The sequence below is a fragment of the Sturnira hondurensis genome, unplaced genomic scaffold (assembly GCF_014824575.4).
Source record: "Sturnira hondurensis isolate 20B ecotype Veracruz unplaced genomic scaffold, ASM1482457v3 Scaffold0014430, whole genome shotgun sequence".
NCBI classification, from domain to species: Eukaryota; Metazoa; Chordata; class Mammalia; order Chiroptera; family Phyllostomidae; genus Sturnira; species Sturnira hondurensis.
Window position 1 is genome coordinate 2317000 of NW_028087061.1, and position 16341 is coordinate 2333340.

The 16341-nt window shown below is 47.9% G+C and overlaps 1 protein-coding gene across 3 annotated transcripts in view; it reads right to left on the bottom strand.

Moving 5' to 3' along the window:
* Positions 1-1499: 1499 nt before the first annotated feature.
* BRPF3 (bromodomain and PHD finger containing 3) overlaps positions 1500-16341 on the bottom strand; it is a 33760-nt gene continuing 18918 nt past the window's right edge. For 2 of the 3 annotated variants that reach the window (XM_037063310.1, XM_037063309.1), the window contains exons 9-13: positions 16159-16252; positions 12625-12722; positions 9682-9779; positions 5447-5601; positions 1500-3819 (exon numbers count right to left, since the gene is read on the bottom strand). In XM_037063310.1, coding sequence (XP_036919205.1) covers positions 3636-3819; positions 5447-5601; positions 9682-9779; positions 12625-12722; positions 16159-16252 — 629 coding nt within the window. In that variant the 3' untranslated portion in view covers positions 1500-3635. The remainder of the gene's footprint in view (positions 3820-5446; positions 5602-9681; positions 9780-12624; positions 12723-16158; positions 16253-16341) is intronic. The other variant, XM_037063311.1, reaches the window with a different exon arrangement.

Here is a 16341-nt window from a genome sequence, read left to right on the forward strand (position 1 = left end):
TCGCCCTGGCCTCAGCACCCTCTAGGAAGTCAGTCTCTGAGAGACTCAGAGGTGTAGAAGACCTTGCCTAAGGTCACACAGCCAGAGTGACAGGGCTTTCAGTCTAAGGGAACAGGTGGTGGTTATTGGAATATGGAGCACTATCTCTGAGCCCTGCCTTTGCTTCGGCCACTTCATAGATTTACATCGCCTTCTCTTTCTCCTTGCCAGCTAAAATCCTGCCTATCCAGTCATTTTTCTTTTACTTTGTTTTCAAAATGTTTTTTTTAGGATGAGATTGTAATTTCGCTTTAAATTGCCTTTGCAATTCAAAAAAGAAATTTATAAATAGGAATTTTTAACTTGGTTTTTCAAGGCTTGAACTAATTGCTTCATTCTTCTGAAAGTTCTGGTTATTCCCCCAACCAAACAAGCCTCTCTCCCCAGCTCCTCCCACCGGGGAGCCCCACACCCGCCTCATTCAGAGTTGGCTATGATCTGTGTGTTGGGGCGTAGCTTCGCATGCCCAATGTGTAATACAAGGACTGTCAGCACAATGGAGGTTTTTTTCAAAAATTGGTTTGAGAGGGAGAGATAGAAACATGGGATTTGCTGTTCCACTTATTTATGCATTCATTTGCCGATTCTTGTGTGTGCCCTGACCAGGGATGGAACCTGCAACCGCGGGGTATTATCGGGATGATGCCCCAACCGAGTTACCCAGCCAGGGCCTGTACCTTGTTAATGTTATAATAACTTGAGAATGTTCACACTCTAGTGACTTCAATGACAATCTCCTGTAAAGGTGACCAGGAGACCCATCTCTGAGACAAGCACAGGAGCCAGGCAGGACCAAAGAGAATGGGAGGGGAAGCTACCCCGGGCCATCACCAGCAGATTATCCCTGGGAACTCTCCTCCTGCTTCTGTTCCCCAAGACACGCCTCTCCAGAAATGCTGGAGGCTTGGACACCAGAGGAGGGGAGACAGGTACAGAACAAGCCAGCACAGCCTTGAAATGTGTAGCTTATGAGAAAAGCCTTGGCCAGATCCTTGTCCCAGGATTCTGCCACCATTTCTTGGCTGGCTGACCTTAGACATGACTTTTAATCTTGGTAGGTTTCCTCATCTGCAAAATGAAGACCCAGCAGGTTCAAGGATCCCAAATGGAAACAGAGACAATGGCATCCTACAGTCAAATTCCACAAGCATGGTGAACAGGGGCTGGAGACGTCTGAAGGGCCACTTCTTCCCCTAAATGAGCAGACGCTTCTAAAGGAACAGAGCCCCAGGGAAGCCGAGGCACGGGATCTATGGACCTTCCACAGCTTCCAGCAGGCGGTGGCTTTTGGGGGGTAAACAATGTCAGTCCATTGTCATATTCGTCCCAGGGGTCCAGAGCACTCTCTCCAGCTGGAAGCCTGCAATGGCTAGACAAACCCATTCTTAAGGGCCCCTGGCCTCCCGAGGAGGGAGGGGGCCGAGGGGACTACGAAGAGGGGGAGGCCCCCACAGATGACACCAAACATGACACAGCAACTGCTGCCCATTAGAACATTTATTTCTCAGAGAGAAAATAATTTCAGACAGTCATATTATAGTAGGTAAAATTAACTTTTGTATTCTTTACAAGCATAGATTTTTCTCTGTTTATTACCTCTCTTATACCATCTGTTATAAACAATTCTAGAAAGCAAATAAAGTCACTTTCTACAATAAATAGAGCATCATGTGCTTCACAGCAGACGCGACTGAGGCACGTAGGCCCCACGCCACAGCAGGATCTGAGCCATTTCCTGTTCTAAAAGAGCAGTTTTAAAAATGAGACTCAGAGAGAGACAGAGAGACAGAGATTCAGAGAGAGAGAGAGAGAAAAACTGAGAGAGAAAGTGTCAGTGAAGAGACAGACACAGAAAGAAGGGAAACAGAGAGCGCCCCGAGATCGTACAACACAGGTTGAGACAAAGGTCACAGAGTCCACAGCCCACTGACTACCTGGGGAGAGGGGTGCGTTGGCTCCTTTAAACAAACCACACTGTGTGCACTTAAAATACTCAGCCACACAATGGAGGACTCCTGTAATGGAAACTATAGGCCTGAATAATTTAGAACAATATTTTACAATTATATACACCATGTCCTTCCCTAGCCATATGCTGTATTGTTTTCAGTACTGTACAAAATCCAAAACCCCATCCTTTGTGTGACAGAGAGTTTCGCTGGTTCCCTGTAAAACTCTGGCTCGTGTCCCAAACATGTAAGAAGTTGTGGTGGTTGGTTGGTTGTATCTTTAAAAACTTGTGTGTGTAAAAATGGCAGTGATCTCCCCAGTGACTTCATTTTGTCCAAAACTCCTCTATGAAAAATTTAAAACAATTAAGAAGAACGTCTGGCTAAAAATCAACATGGCAATCAGTGGCCTGCAACCTGGCCCTGCGACTTTGGTGCTTAAGAGGTGAAAAGAAACATCCAGAGAACAGACACCGAAGCCTCTGAAAGTCGTGGTTTGTCGGTCAGCAGTCCCCGTTTCACAGTTTTTTTCCTTCCATTTTTGAGAAGGTGATGGTGTGGAGGGGGTTGAGGAAAGAGAGGGCAGGGGACAGAGGGTCAGAAGTAAAAGTGTGGGCTTCCCTGGAGTTGGGAAGCAGAGCAGCAGAGGCTGCGTGGGACAGAGCGCGGGGCAGGGAGAGGCTGGACTGCCGTCCACGGTGGTGGGCAGGAGACCACAGGCCGCAGCTGCAGGGAAGGAAGAGCCCACGAGGGGCGGAGAAGAAGAATGAAGGGGCAGACCCAGCTCCACCCCAACAACCCTCAACATCCAAGTGGGCAGACACACTCATCCAGCCTGGTCTGCCTCTTGGCAAGACAGGGAGAGGACAGGAGGGCAGCTGCCTCAATCCAAGGGGGCAAGCTCTCCCAGGCTGGCTTCCGCTGGGCATCTGTGGTTGTGAAGGTCAGAAAGAGAAGGAACAGCAAGGGGACAGGGGTGTGCTGGTGGCAGGGTCACCCAAGTGGTAGGCTGGCCTCTGTTCTGGGCCCTGAGGAGCCAGGGGGAGGCACCCACCTAGCATAGCAGCTGGCCTCGAGGGGAATGAAACATAAAAACAAAAAGACTGATTTGGTGATGGTTTCTGTCAGTTTGGCACAAGAAAAAGCAGGGAAAGGAACATGGGAAAGACTGGGCAGGGCTGCAGAAGACGGGACGGGGAGGAGGTGTGAGAACGGGTGACGGAGGGAGAGAACAGGTAAACCCAGTGAGATTCCCCGTGGGACCCTAGTGTATCCACAGCACCTCTGGGGTCAACGTCAGCGCCTCGCTCACCCTGAGGTGTAGTTAACCAGGAGGAGGTGGAGGGGGCCAGGCACACCCTTGAGAAAGAGCCAGGACCATCTCCTTGCTGGGCCTCACAGCTACTTCTACTTCTCATTGGTTCTTCAGTGGACCGGCCCCTGAGGGAGCTCAGATGGGAGTTTTTGGCACACAGCAGCCCGCCAGGGGAGCCATCCAGTTCATCCAAACTGGGGCCTTGCCCTCATAAAGGACTCAGCCCAGTCAGTCCCTGGCCCGCTATAAAAGGAAGGGAAAGCTGCTGCACAGAGAAGCTCTCTGTGCCCTGGGGATGGAGGCAGGACGGGCAGACACAGGCCAGCCCCACCTTACAGGTAGCTGGAGGTGACAAAGGAATGGGGCCCCTGGACACGGCTCAGGTGGATCATTGCTCGGTCATAGGCCACCTGCACTGACTTGCGGATGCTAGTCTTGCGACCTTCCAGCATCTTGAGCTTGTCCACGGTGTCTTCCACGCCCAGGGGCAGGACTTTGTCTCTTGGAAGCCACTGCCTAAAACACAAGCGCAGTTAAAGGCCTGGGCAGCGGTGCGCTGGTCCCAGGAGGGTGTTCCTCGGGGCCTGCTTGCTGAGGACATACAGTGGGAGGCAGACTGGGACACACCAGGTAGAGGGGCACCAAGGGACCTGTTTCTGTGGTCGGGCCCTTCTCTAGGCCTCAGGGTGTTCACTCTGCTTAGGAGGTTGTCAAGGCCCAGGAGTCAAGACAGGTCCCTGTGCGGCCCTCTGGGGGAGCTGAGGTCATCGCTATGCAGCCAGAACCTCTGCATAGCCACGGTATCCGGGAAGGCCCCGGAGAATTTAAAGTGAATTATTGAGACAGGCTGAGATCATCGGGGGGCTCTGAGCCTGCCCCTGCTTTACAGAATGAAGCAGCTATGGCTAGAAGTGGGGCTGATGCCGGGCATCAGTGAACTGGTCCCTGGGGGGGCCTGAGCCTGGTGCTTTCCTTTTTTTTTTTCTTTCTTTTCTTTAAAAAGATTTTATTTATTTATCTTTAGAGAGGAAGGGAAGGAGAGAAGGAGAGAAATATCAATGTATGGTTGCCTCTTGTGAGTCCCCTGCTAGGAACTGGCCTGCAACCCAGGCATGTGCCCTGACTGGGAATCAAACAGCGATCGTGTGGTTCGCAGGCCCGCGTTCAATCCACTGAGCTACACCAGCCAGGGCTGGTGTTTTTCTTAAAATAGACTCAGGCAAATCTACATGTCAGTCTAAGTCAGGTCTTAGTTCGTATGCCAGTTCTGACTATGGGGTCTTGGCTTGCTGAGTCTCAGCTTCCTCATCTGAATAATGAATTAGGGTAGGGGAGATCAATGAATATTTAAATGAGACAATATAATGTAAAGTAATTTACATTAAAGGCAGAGTGAACACTTAAAAATGGTAGCTATTATCATTATTATCATCATTTTTACTGGCTAGTCCTACCTCCTTATTCTATAGAAACAAAGGTACAAGAATTCTCCTGCTGGTGCTGAGAGAAGCCTCACGGTGCTCACAATGAGCCAGCAAGCCCCTTGCAGTGACCCCTGCCCTGCCCATAACCTGGCCCCAGAACTGAGACATGCATCCCTACAGCCACTGGATATACTGGCAGCTGACAGGCTCTCGGCCGAGTTCTCTCCAAGAATCACCCTCCGCCATGGGAGCTGCTTAGCTCAAGGTCAGCCCGCATCCCAGGGGCAGGCAGCACTCAGTGACTAATTGACATGGGGGTACAAAGGCAGAGCCCCAACTTCTGACAAGGCTAACAAGCCACCCAGCTCCAGAGCGCCCGACAAGATCAGCTGAGGCCTCTGTCGCTAGAGCAATGCAGTTCAACATTTTCTTCTCCCAGTGCTGCCTCCCTCGCCTCCACAGCTCTCCCTAGTAAGCCTCCTGAATCAAAGTTCCATGTCAGGGTGTTTCCCAGGGAATCTGATCTCAGTTACCATTAATGTGGCAACGCAGGCCAGCTGCTGTGCAGTAACACCTCACTTTCACTGGGTGGGGGCAGGGTGACTGAGTCTACAGTCCCTCTGTGCATCTCCCCAGCGTGTCAGAGTTTGCATGGCTTCCTGGTCAGGGCCCTCAGCCTGCAACCTGGCACACCCTCCCCAGCAGCAGCGCCCACTCACCAGGTGCGTTTGTTGTCAAAAAAGAGGACAAGGAAGAGCTTCTCTCCAGCCTCGGCCTGTTTCTGCTCTCCCAGCTTCAGCACATCCAGTGGGGGGACAGGGATGGGGACGCCATTGTGCAGGAGGCCCTCCCGGGGCATCTTGGGATCGATGATCTGGAGGTAGGAAAGGAGATAACACTCTGCTGGGGGCGAATGGAACGATCAGGGCAGTGCGCCCCAGGATCAACCACTAAACCACCACACACCAAAGCCACGCAGGGTCTTGGCTGGGCCCACAACTAAGTGATGGAGAGGTGAACTTCTTCCACGACCCTTGGTAGCCTAAAGTGGGAATTTTAGCCATTTCCCCAGCTCATTGTTCTAATCCTCTGGCTCTGCCCAACCAGTCCTTCAGATGAGAGAAAAGCTTGCTTCGCCAACTGTCAGGGCCCAGAGCTGGAAGAGAAGCAATGGGAAACCAGCATGGGGGAGCCAGCTGAGTGGGGTGCCTCTGATGCCCAGGTCAGACAGGCAAACTCCCTTCTCCCAATGTCCCTTAGGGGAGAGCAGTGGAGGCCATGTTTTTTCCTTCAGAACTCTTGCAATTCACTTCAAATGCCCAGGGGCCTCCCCGGACACCATGGCTATGCAGAGGTTCTGCATCAGCAAGAGGGCCCATCCCTTCGGTTCTAACCTAACAGAGCCTCTGGTTACCCACCACCTTCTTGTCTGACTATAACTCTCCTGGTGCATGGGCCAGATACATTTGTGACACCTCCATGGTAAGATAAGAGAGAAGGTAGAAGACTGAGCTTGGAGGGCTGCAGGAGAGGGAGAAAGATGTGGCTGAAACAGGGGCCACTGGAGGAATGAACCCTCAAGGTTGCATGTTCCACTAGGGCAAGGGCTCAGCAAAATGCCCAACGGCATAAGCTGCAATTCCCCAGCTCTGTGGAGTACTGACAAAGCTACCGAGCCTCCTAATTATTCACACGTCATCTTATTTCATGCTCTTGCTGATGTTGAGAAGTCTCTGACAGGTTATTAGCTGACAGAGGAAAACACCAAACACAGAAAGAGGCTGCAGCTGCCTGAGGCCACGGCTGGGACTAAAACCAAGCACCTGAACCCGTATGGGACTCTGCTGCCCACTGCCTTCTCCACAGCCCCTCTTCCAGAGCAGCTGGCTGATAATCGCCACGTGCTAAGGCCAGAGAGCTGAGGAAACCTCCTGAGGAAGCAGCTTCTCTAGAGATGGAGCAATTTTAATTTCCAGACCCTGTCCCAGGGGGCCTCTTCTTACAATAAACCACTCTTAGTTACCTTTGGGTGTCTGCCAGCCTCTCTACATCCCTCTCAAGACAAGCAGTTGAAAGCAAGTGCTCTGGTTAAGAGTTTACTCCCAGGAAGAACCACATCTACTCTGCCCCCAGCTGTGTGATTCATCGAAACTCTACCTCCTAGCCTGTCTGTCCCTCCTGGGTCTGAAGCGAAAGGTCCTAATGAAAACCAAAATACAAGCCCTGCTGAGCTTCCTTCATTTCCAAGCCAGACTTTGGACTACTCTGATATGTTTCCTCTTGACTAAGCCATGATGGCTTATGGAAGGTGGTTGGATAGTGAAAACTGTCCCTCAGGGCAGAAGCAAGGTCCTGCCACTTAAGGAGAGCTCTCCTCCCTTAGTAAGGAAGACAGAGACCTGGCTGGTGTGGCTCAGTGGACTGAGCGCTGACTGAGAACCAAAGGACCATATGTGTGATTCCCAATCAGGGCATGTGCCTGGGTTGCAGGCAGGTCCCCAGTGAGGGGTGTGTGAGAGGTAACCACACATTGATGCTTCTCTCTTTCTCCCTTCCTTCCTTCCTCTCTCTAAAAATAAATAAAATCTAAAAAAAAAGAAGACAGAGACAAATGTGTCCCAAAATAGTAATGGTCCATTCACTCAAATGTTACGTAGATGTAAAACAACATGGAAATAAAGGTTGTGATAAACTTTAACATCTACTGTGTATATACACTATTACAGCTGTAATGTGTAGACAAAAAACAGAGGAAACAATACAAAATGCTTACGGTTAGCATGTTAGAATATGGGGATTTATGTTGCTTTTCTCTATTTTTCCAAAACTACTACAGCTACATTACTTTTATAGAAAAACAAAAACCATTAAAAAAAAAAGACAAACCAAGAACCACCCCCCTCAAATTTAAAAACTGTATATTCACTGTGGATGTGAGTACAGTTGACCCTTGACCATGGCGGTTGGGGAGCTGACCTTGCGTGCAGTTGAAAAATTCGTAAAAAAGTTTGACTCTCCAAAAACTTAACTAGAGTCATCCCTTGGTATCCACGGCGGGGTTGGTTCCAGAACTCCTGTAGTTACCAGGATCTGTGGATACTCAAATTCCTAATGCAATTGACCCTCCCCATCTGCAGACAGAAATCCTGGGGGACATGGAAGGCCAACTGCGGATTACTGAACAAATCTGAGAGCAAGTGGACCCATGCAGCTCCAACCCATGTTATTCAAGGGTCTACTATACATATTTAAGTAAGCACAGGAAGAACATAAACCAAAATAAAAACACAGGTTGTATTCAAGTAATTGGGTTTTCAGGTGGTGGTTGAATTTCTTTAATCATGAAGGAAAATGTATCATTAAGAAGATGATCAGAAAGAAAAAAAGACAACACTAGTTTTAGAGGTTTTTCTTGCAATGAGTTAAAAAAACAACAAGGACCAAAACCTGCAGAGCCTTAGTCATTTCTTCGAGACTCAGTGGGGAGTCTCAGGGACAGCAGGGCTCAGAACACTGGGAAGACAGCCGGGGCCCAGCCTCCTCAGCAACTGGATGACAGTGTGGATTCTGCCACCTGCCACCACTAAGGAAGAAGTGAGGCAGGCAACCTGGGTTCCAAAATGGCTCCAGCACCTTGTATACCCTTTGGAGCTGTGGTTTCCTCACCTGTCCAAAAAGGATCAGAGTTCTTGCCCTCCTTTACCTTAGAGGCTGCTTGAAAGGGCCACAGACACAAATGAGCTGGGAGCAGCCCAGAGCTCTGTGTGCGTGCACAAAGTTGGTGGGGCGTTCTCAAACCTGGCCACAGATCAGCTTTTAATAAAGTATCCACATGTTAGTCTGGCCTCAGAGAGTCCAATATGTTAGTTCTAAGATGGAGCCTCGGTATCTGCATTGTTTAAAAAATTCCCCTGGGTGATTCGGACATGCCCCAAAGGTTAGAATCAGCACCTACCAGGGTCGGATGGACATTACCTCCCCAATACAGAAAGTGCTCTAAGAGATAACAATCAACATGGTAAAAATGGAACTTTTAGCTACTGCTAGTGGGATGATAAACCAGAACTTTCTAAAAGGCAACCTGGCAATTTGTATCAGAATTTTGTATAGACTTTGCCTCAAAAACACACTCCTCAGAATTCTCTGTAAAGCTAAAATCAGGGGTATGCACAAAGGCAAAGCTACAATGATGTTTATTGCTGGCTATTTATCATAGAGAAAAGTTCAGAACAATTTAAGTGAGCAAGTAGGGAATGATTAAAATAAGATAGGTACAACCAAAGATAATACAGTCACTAAAGTTATGTTGATGAAGAATGTTTAATGGCGTAAGACATGCATGTATATGGTATGCTGTTAAGTGAAAGGGAAGTTAAACAGAGTATGGTCTCATGCATAAGCATACCTACGCATTAAACAAAGAAGAGGCTGAGTGAATATATACTGAGGTCATTTCTGAATAGATGGGATGTGGATGATTTTGAACTCAGTGGTGCAGAAGACAGGCATCACATATTTTAAGCCCTGGCTGAAATTTTAACCCTGCTACTTAACAGCTAGATGACACAGGTAACAAATGGATCATCAGTTTTTTCCCCTACAAAATGAAAATAATTACACCTTCTTGAGTATTTCAAAACCTTAGCATGACAAATGTTTAATAAAATATCTAAGCATGATTAGCAGCTTTTAAAGTTCTATAATGAGCACGTATCACTTTTCTGCATTGGTAAAGAAACCCCTAAAAGCCCTAGTCTCTGCCTCCCCAAGCTGGGGGCCTTGCAGGGTGGACCCACCCAAGGTCGGGCTAAAACCTCCCTCCCTTCTGCAGCTGAAGGCACCCTGACGTCCATCACACTCTGATGGCTGGATTCAATCCAATAAGCCCCTGGGGCAAGGCAAGGGCCAGAACCGCCCAGGGGAGGGAGGAGGGTGGCATCCGAGGCAGACTCACCAAGGCAGGGTAGGAGGGATAGCCTCGGCACTTGGCCCACACCAGCTCCAGGGGCTCCAGGTCTCCACGATCTTCAAAGGGCATCAGGAGGCTTCTGCCTGGGGGTGGGGGAGGGGAGCAGACAGTGCCCAAAGGGGGCTTGGAATGGTGCCCAGGAGTCCTCTGCCTGTGGCCTCCATCTCACTGGGACAGCCTAAGAACAAGTCAGGAACATGCCCTCCACCCTTCCTCCTCCCTGCGCCTTCCTTAGAAGTTCTCAGACTAGACTAGAGGTTGGCAAACTTGCTCTGCAGAGGGCCAGAGAGTAAACAGTTCAGGTCTGTGGACCACATGGGCACTGTTGCAGCCACTCAGCTCCCCTTCACAGCCACAGGTGATCTTTAAATGAATGAGTATGGCTGTGTCCCAGTAAAACTTTATTTTTGAACAATGAAATTTGAATTTCTTGTGGTTTTCACAAAATATGATTCTTTTTAAACATTTTTTTCAATCACCTGAAAATGTAAAAACTGTTCTTAGCTCATGGGCCCTGCATAAACAGGCAGGCAACAGCCTATACTTTGCTGACCTCTGGGTAGCGTTCCTTGAAACTGTCACTGCTTCCTTACCAGGGCCCTTGGTAGAAGCAGCGTTGTCCAGCTTTGGCAGAGCCACAGACTGCCCTCCTCTACTGGGAGTCCTCATGATGGAGGCATCATGGGACAAGGTGCCTGGACAGACATCCCAGTAAAACCACTTGCTAAATGAGTTCTTTTCTGACATCCATACCTGGCCACCCAGGTCACCTGGATGCACAGCACTCAGCAGAACCAGGCAGGTGTGCAGGACCTTCCCCTGCCAACCTGAGTCAAGCCTCACACCCGGTATCTTGCCTGGGGCAGGCATGTCTCTTCAGTTTCCTTCGTTCCGCACCCAGTGCACTAGCACACATGGACAGGTGCTTCACAAAAGCTCCTGACCACACAGCGGAACCTCTGTTCCCCTCCCCGCATCCATAAACTGGGTACTGGGAGGTGACCACACTCAACCAAGGAAAAAGGCCCAAATCTCACAGGACGGAAATTATGTTTCTAAGGAAACATTACCACCCCCGTTTATAATTTTTTCTAAAATGTACTATTAATTGTGAGGTATTGTTTCTACCTGCTGAGTCAACAGCAGTCACAACAAAACATTACCACCCCCGTTTATAATTTTTTCTAAAATGTACTATTAATTGTGAGGTATTGTTTCTACCTGCTGAGTCAACAGCAGTCACAACAAGAAGGTAAACTCCGAAGCCAGAGAGGCAGGCCGCAGGGAGCCTGCGGTCGTGCACGGCTGAGGCAACGGCAGATCAGGCCAACCCTCCCAGAATGTAATTTGGTGTAAATCTCAAGAGCCATAAAAAAATGTATGAACCATCTGCTCCAGTAAATTCCTTCCCTGGGAACTTAGCTGAAGAAAATAACTTTAAAAACAAATAAAAAGATTTTGGTCAAAAATATGGATTCACTACAGATAATGTTAAAGTCAGAAATAAGTGTCTAATGATAGAAAGGTTAATTGCACTGTTCTAATGATAGAGATATACAAAGATTATATCAATAAGTATGAGATAATATTGAAAAAAATACAAAAGAACATGTGCTTTAGATTAGCATTTTCTTAAAAGCGTGTCTGAAATCAACAGAAGGCAACACAGAAATGAAGACAACTGTGTTAAGTCGATGGAACAGTGGGAGGTCAATGTCCTTCAGCATCATTTTAATAAGCATGTAGTTTTAAAAATAAGAATAAAATGTCAAAATGTCACCAACTGAAGCACAAAACACATGCCAATCCACTCCCAATTTTGTATGTAGACATGAGCCTTGCCTCCTGGACGCTGACAGACAATAGTGAAACACGCAGGCTTGCATTCAACACACATACAAGAAAAAAAGTGGCTCTAAGGGAAGATAACACAGTTGGTAAAGGAAAGAGAAGAAAAGCCCCGAAGCCTGTGTGTCAGACGAAAATGTCAAAGATGGGCACCCAGCGCACACCTGCCACAGTGGGCTGCACAGCTGCTCAGAGAATAGCCCGCTCTGCACCTGCTGGTCCTGAGCACCACCCAGGCCTCTCCTTCAGTCCTGCCCTGCCCTTTCCCCGCCTGGTCCAAGGAGAAAAGACCCATGTATTTCACTGCTTAGACCAGTTGGAGTATGTGTCACGGTGAGAGGGCTGAAAGCCCCAGATCACATGAAATGGCAGGGTCATGGGTAAGATTCAGTGATATGGGCTATCGCTAATGACCCCAGTGAGGCAAAACCAGCCATATCTACAGAGATTACAAATGCACACTTCCTTCGGTCCTGCAAATCCACTTCTGTAGATACAACCCCCGCGGATACAAAATGGTCTATGTACAAGGTTGCTTACTGCAACACTGATTATAACCAACCGGTGAAAACAACTGAAATGTCTATCTGTAGAGGGCTGGCTGAGTAAATGATGGCACTCCTACATTAGGCAGATGATAAAAAGCACAGAAGAATCTCTAAGATATATTATTAATGGGAAAGAAACAGAGATTGGAGGAACATGTGTATATTAGGCTTCCCTAGTCACTCTCCTCCATGTACACATGAGGCTTGTCTATGTAAGGGTTACATCTGGAAAGACACAAAAAAACTGCCAACAGTGGCTGTCCTAGGGAGAGGAGGACTGGCTTTGCATCATGCAACTTTTTTGTACCCTTCTAATTTTTGTTACCATGTGTGTATATTACCAATTTAAATTTAAGACAAATTAGTGATTAAAAAAAAAGTATGAATGACCTGGGAAGGAAGACCATCTCCCTTCCCAGTGCCCAAGCATTTGGAGGAGGTCCAGGTCTAGCCAGACCACAGAACTGGTTCTGTAGAGGGCCCGCCGCCCTGCCCTCCCTCCCCGCAAATCCACCTGTATATCACTCCTCACCTGAGCCACTGTAGTCAGAGTCTCCGTTCACCCCTTCCAGGAAGGGCACTCGAGACAGGGCTGGCTTCCCACGGCTGCGTTTGGGGGGCATCAGACCACTACATATAGAGTAAGGAGTGAGAGGGGGGCAAAATGAGCAATTTCAGTGACTAATGACCCTCCTCCTGCTCCCCCATGACTGATAGGAGTAGAGCTGCATAAACCCTTCAAGGCGAATCGTTTCTCACCTTCCCCTGAAAACTAACACTAAGCTATGATATACTTCAGAAAGCTCCCAGGAGGCTATGAGGAACCATTTCACCCATGTGGAAGGACTGAAAACTGGGAAGAGATGCCAGTTGGGATTGACTTCATTTGTCAATCCTTTCAGAGTTTAAACAGGGGGGCCATGAGGAGGACCCATCTCACACCTGCTCAGAATGCTTTGCTCTGTGGCTCACACTGCTTGTTCTTTGGAAACCAATTTGTTTTTTAGAAGTACAGAAATCTGACCCTTTCCAAATTTTGTATAAAAGACATGTCTTTAAAAAAATCCACTTCTCACTTGCACTTTCTATGTGTGAGTTTTTCTTAGAGATGGGTTTCTTTTTAACACAGCTACTGTGAGGAAGTAAAACAATATATTAGACAAGACTAAAAGGGAATAAGGAAAAATAAGAACAGTAATACCAGAGTAGTGGTATCATCTGAACCCACCCAGGCATCAGTATATTTAAATAGCTCCCAAAGCAATTCTAATGCACAAACATAGTTGGGAGTCTCTGGGCAACAGTGACGTGGCTAAGGCTTTCTTTTCATTCAAACTTTCCACTATATAATTTTTCAACTAGAAAATGATTAAATCACAGGCAATAATTTTCAGAACAGAAATGCTTAAGAAACCTCTGGTGGTATAACAGGAGGCCTAGGGTTAGGACTGGTTGGAGAGCAGGGTGCTCCAGTTTCACGAATCATAACTGACTTCATCATGGTCTTACACAGAAAACCGGCACAACCAGAACTCAATGGATCACAATCCTTTAATAACTAGTAGGTTGAGAGTTTTTTTCCTGCTAGTCAAAATTAGGGCCTGCTTAGAAAAACGCAAAGAACACTCAGATCACATTTAGGTTCGGTTCCCACCGACCCTACAAAAATCTGTCACTTAGAGGACACTCTGGGCCTCATCAAAATATAAGGTGCTAACAGTTTTGTTAGGAAAGCCTCTATGAGCTCACGTCACGGATATGGGAAGACATCTTCAACTACAACAAAAGAGGGTCCAGTGAAGAGGTTGAGAGATTAAAATGTGGAGCCACACCACCTGGGTTCAGAGCCTGGCTCTTTATTCAGTAGTTCTGTGACTGTGAGTAAGTTAGATCAGTCTCTTTGAGGCTGTGTCCCCCAGGTGTTGCTGTGAGGATCTGATGGATTAGTACACAGGAAGCACTCAGTATTATTGCACATACCAAACACTCAATAAATGTCAGTTCTATAATAAATATTATATGAAGGGCAGTAAATTTTAATGTCTCACTGTAAATTAATAAACTACTAATGTTGTACTATCAATGACGAGCTCTGAGAAGGACAAGCTCAATAAAACGGGATGCAACACCGAAACCAGGTCTGTGTTTTCCAGTTTCACAGAAAAAAGAGACTTGGTCACAGCCTGCATCTCAGCCTCTCTCCAAGCTGTCCAGGCCTATGCAGACGAGCCGACCTGTCATTATTCTCTCTACTGGTCTAACATTCAGCGCCCTCTAGAAGATAAACTCCATGAGAAGAGACACCTTCTCAGTGCTTAGAACAGTGCCTGACTAACAGATGCTCAGTTAATAATTGAAGGAATGACCCAAAGAAAGACGGTGTAACCCAACCTGCTCAGAAAATCATCAGAACAGATAAACCAAGGGGCATGTATGTGGAGAAGGGGGTGGGATTAGTGACCAGAAGTTCCTTCAAGGTTCTTTCTAATTCTGGGATTATATGATTCCAATCCAATTAATAAGATGGTCCTTTATGTATTTATCACTGCAGAATAGAAATCAGAAAAGAAAGAGAAAGAAAAAAAATCCTGGCATTCGGAGCCCCTGAATCTCCTGTTTTAAACCTTGAAATTCCACTGAGAACCACTGAGTTAAAGAGGAAATGCCTTCCAAGGGCCCTGTTTCCGTACTGAGTGAGGGCCCCCAAATCAGCGGCACTGGACTGGAGTGCTGCATAAAGACAAAAACACAGTCTGAAAGGGCAGGCTAACTAGAGCTGGCCTCGCTTGTTGCTTGCGGCTCAGAGCTGGGAAGAACACCCTTCACAGAGGGGGGAGCCCAACACACCTCTGACCTTTAGTCAAGGTGCAGGAGGGGACAGTTTGGTACTTACTCCTACCCTACCCTCAATGAACTGGGTTTCTAGGCACCATTATCTTTGAAGGGAGTCAGGAACTCCAACCCAGGAGCAGGCTAGAAGCATCGTGTAAGGTTCTGAAAGCTTTGCCTCTTCTCTATGCCTGGTAACTGTTTTATCACCTAATTCCTCTATATCCTCAGAGGGTACCACATAGGAGAGAGTAAGAAAGATGGGGCAATTCTGAGGCCTACTCGGGAGGGAAATCTCAAAGGAACCACTGAGAGCCAGGACCTGCCACAGCAGGGACCAGTCTAGACCCAAGGGGTAGCTGGTCGCCTCCCAGGACCCTACCGGGAGCCCAGCAGCCAGGATAGAAGAAGCACTTAACAGAATACACACCCACTCTGCTCTGGAGATGGTTCAAACACAGACAACAGAGCCTTTGGCTGTTCATTGCCCTGGGACTATTTCCCCTACTCTAACCCAAAATCCACTCGGCAGTCACGTGGAGGGACCATGAGGTCGGTCTTCAGGAAAACTCTTTTTCTTCTTTGTGGCACCAAATGTCTCTCATTTCTAAGAGTGCCATACTCTCTGGTTCTTGCAGAGCTCACAAACCAGAAATTCAATAAACCCCTGGACTTGGAAGACAATTTAAGGTTCTGGTATCAGAAATCCTCCCTTCAGGTAAAAGAATGGGGAAAGAAACCCATCCCTTCCGAGCTCAGTGACTGTAGAAGAGCTGGGGCCCTTGTCTAATACAAAGGAATCCCAGATTTCCTGTCAGCTTATTTCTTATTCTCACGCCTCTGAAGGAGCCACAGCTATGATGCCTCCAAAGGCAAAGGGTGAAATGATGTCTGCACCAAGCTGAGTTACCTGAGTGGGTCTAGGGGTGGGTAGGGCATTGGTTCAACTGTTAACCTCTCTGGGCAATAGAGCCCTCTAGAGCCAAGTTCAGCTTCACAAACCCTGTAAAGTATCAGCATCACTCCTCCCCTCCTGGTCAGAACAGGCCTGAGTCAAGGGTCATGCTTTTTCCTAAGAGCTACTGGAGTCACAGACCAGAGGCCTCAGGAAATAGCAGGGCTGGGGGAAGAAAAAAAATCTGAGATAAGCTGAAGGAGGTTCAATCTGTAGTTGAGTGGAGAATAAAGGGAGAGGTGGTAAAGCTGCCAACAAAGCCGTGGGGACAAGTGTTCTTACCTGCAAGCTTCGAATGCCAGTCCGCCACTGAGACCCAAACTACATTCTGAGTCAGACCCGCTTTCGGTGTGTTTTCCAAAGCCGTTGGTTACGCCTGCCAAGGACACACAGAGTGAGCCTGAGTACAGGAACCCCCCTTCCCCTGACCCACACTGCGGTGTGTGAGCCGCCTTGGGAGGGCAC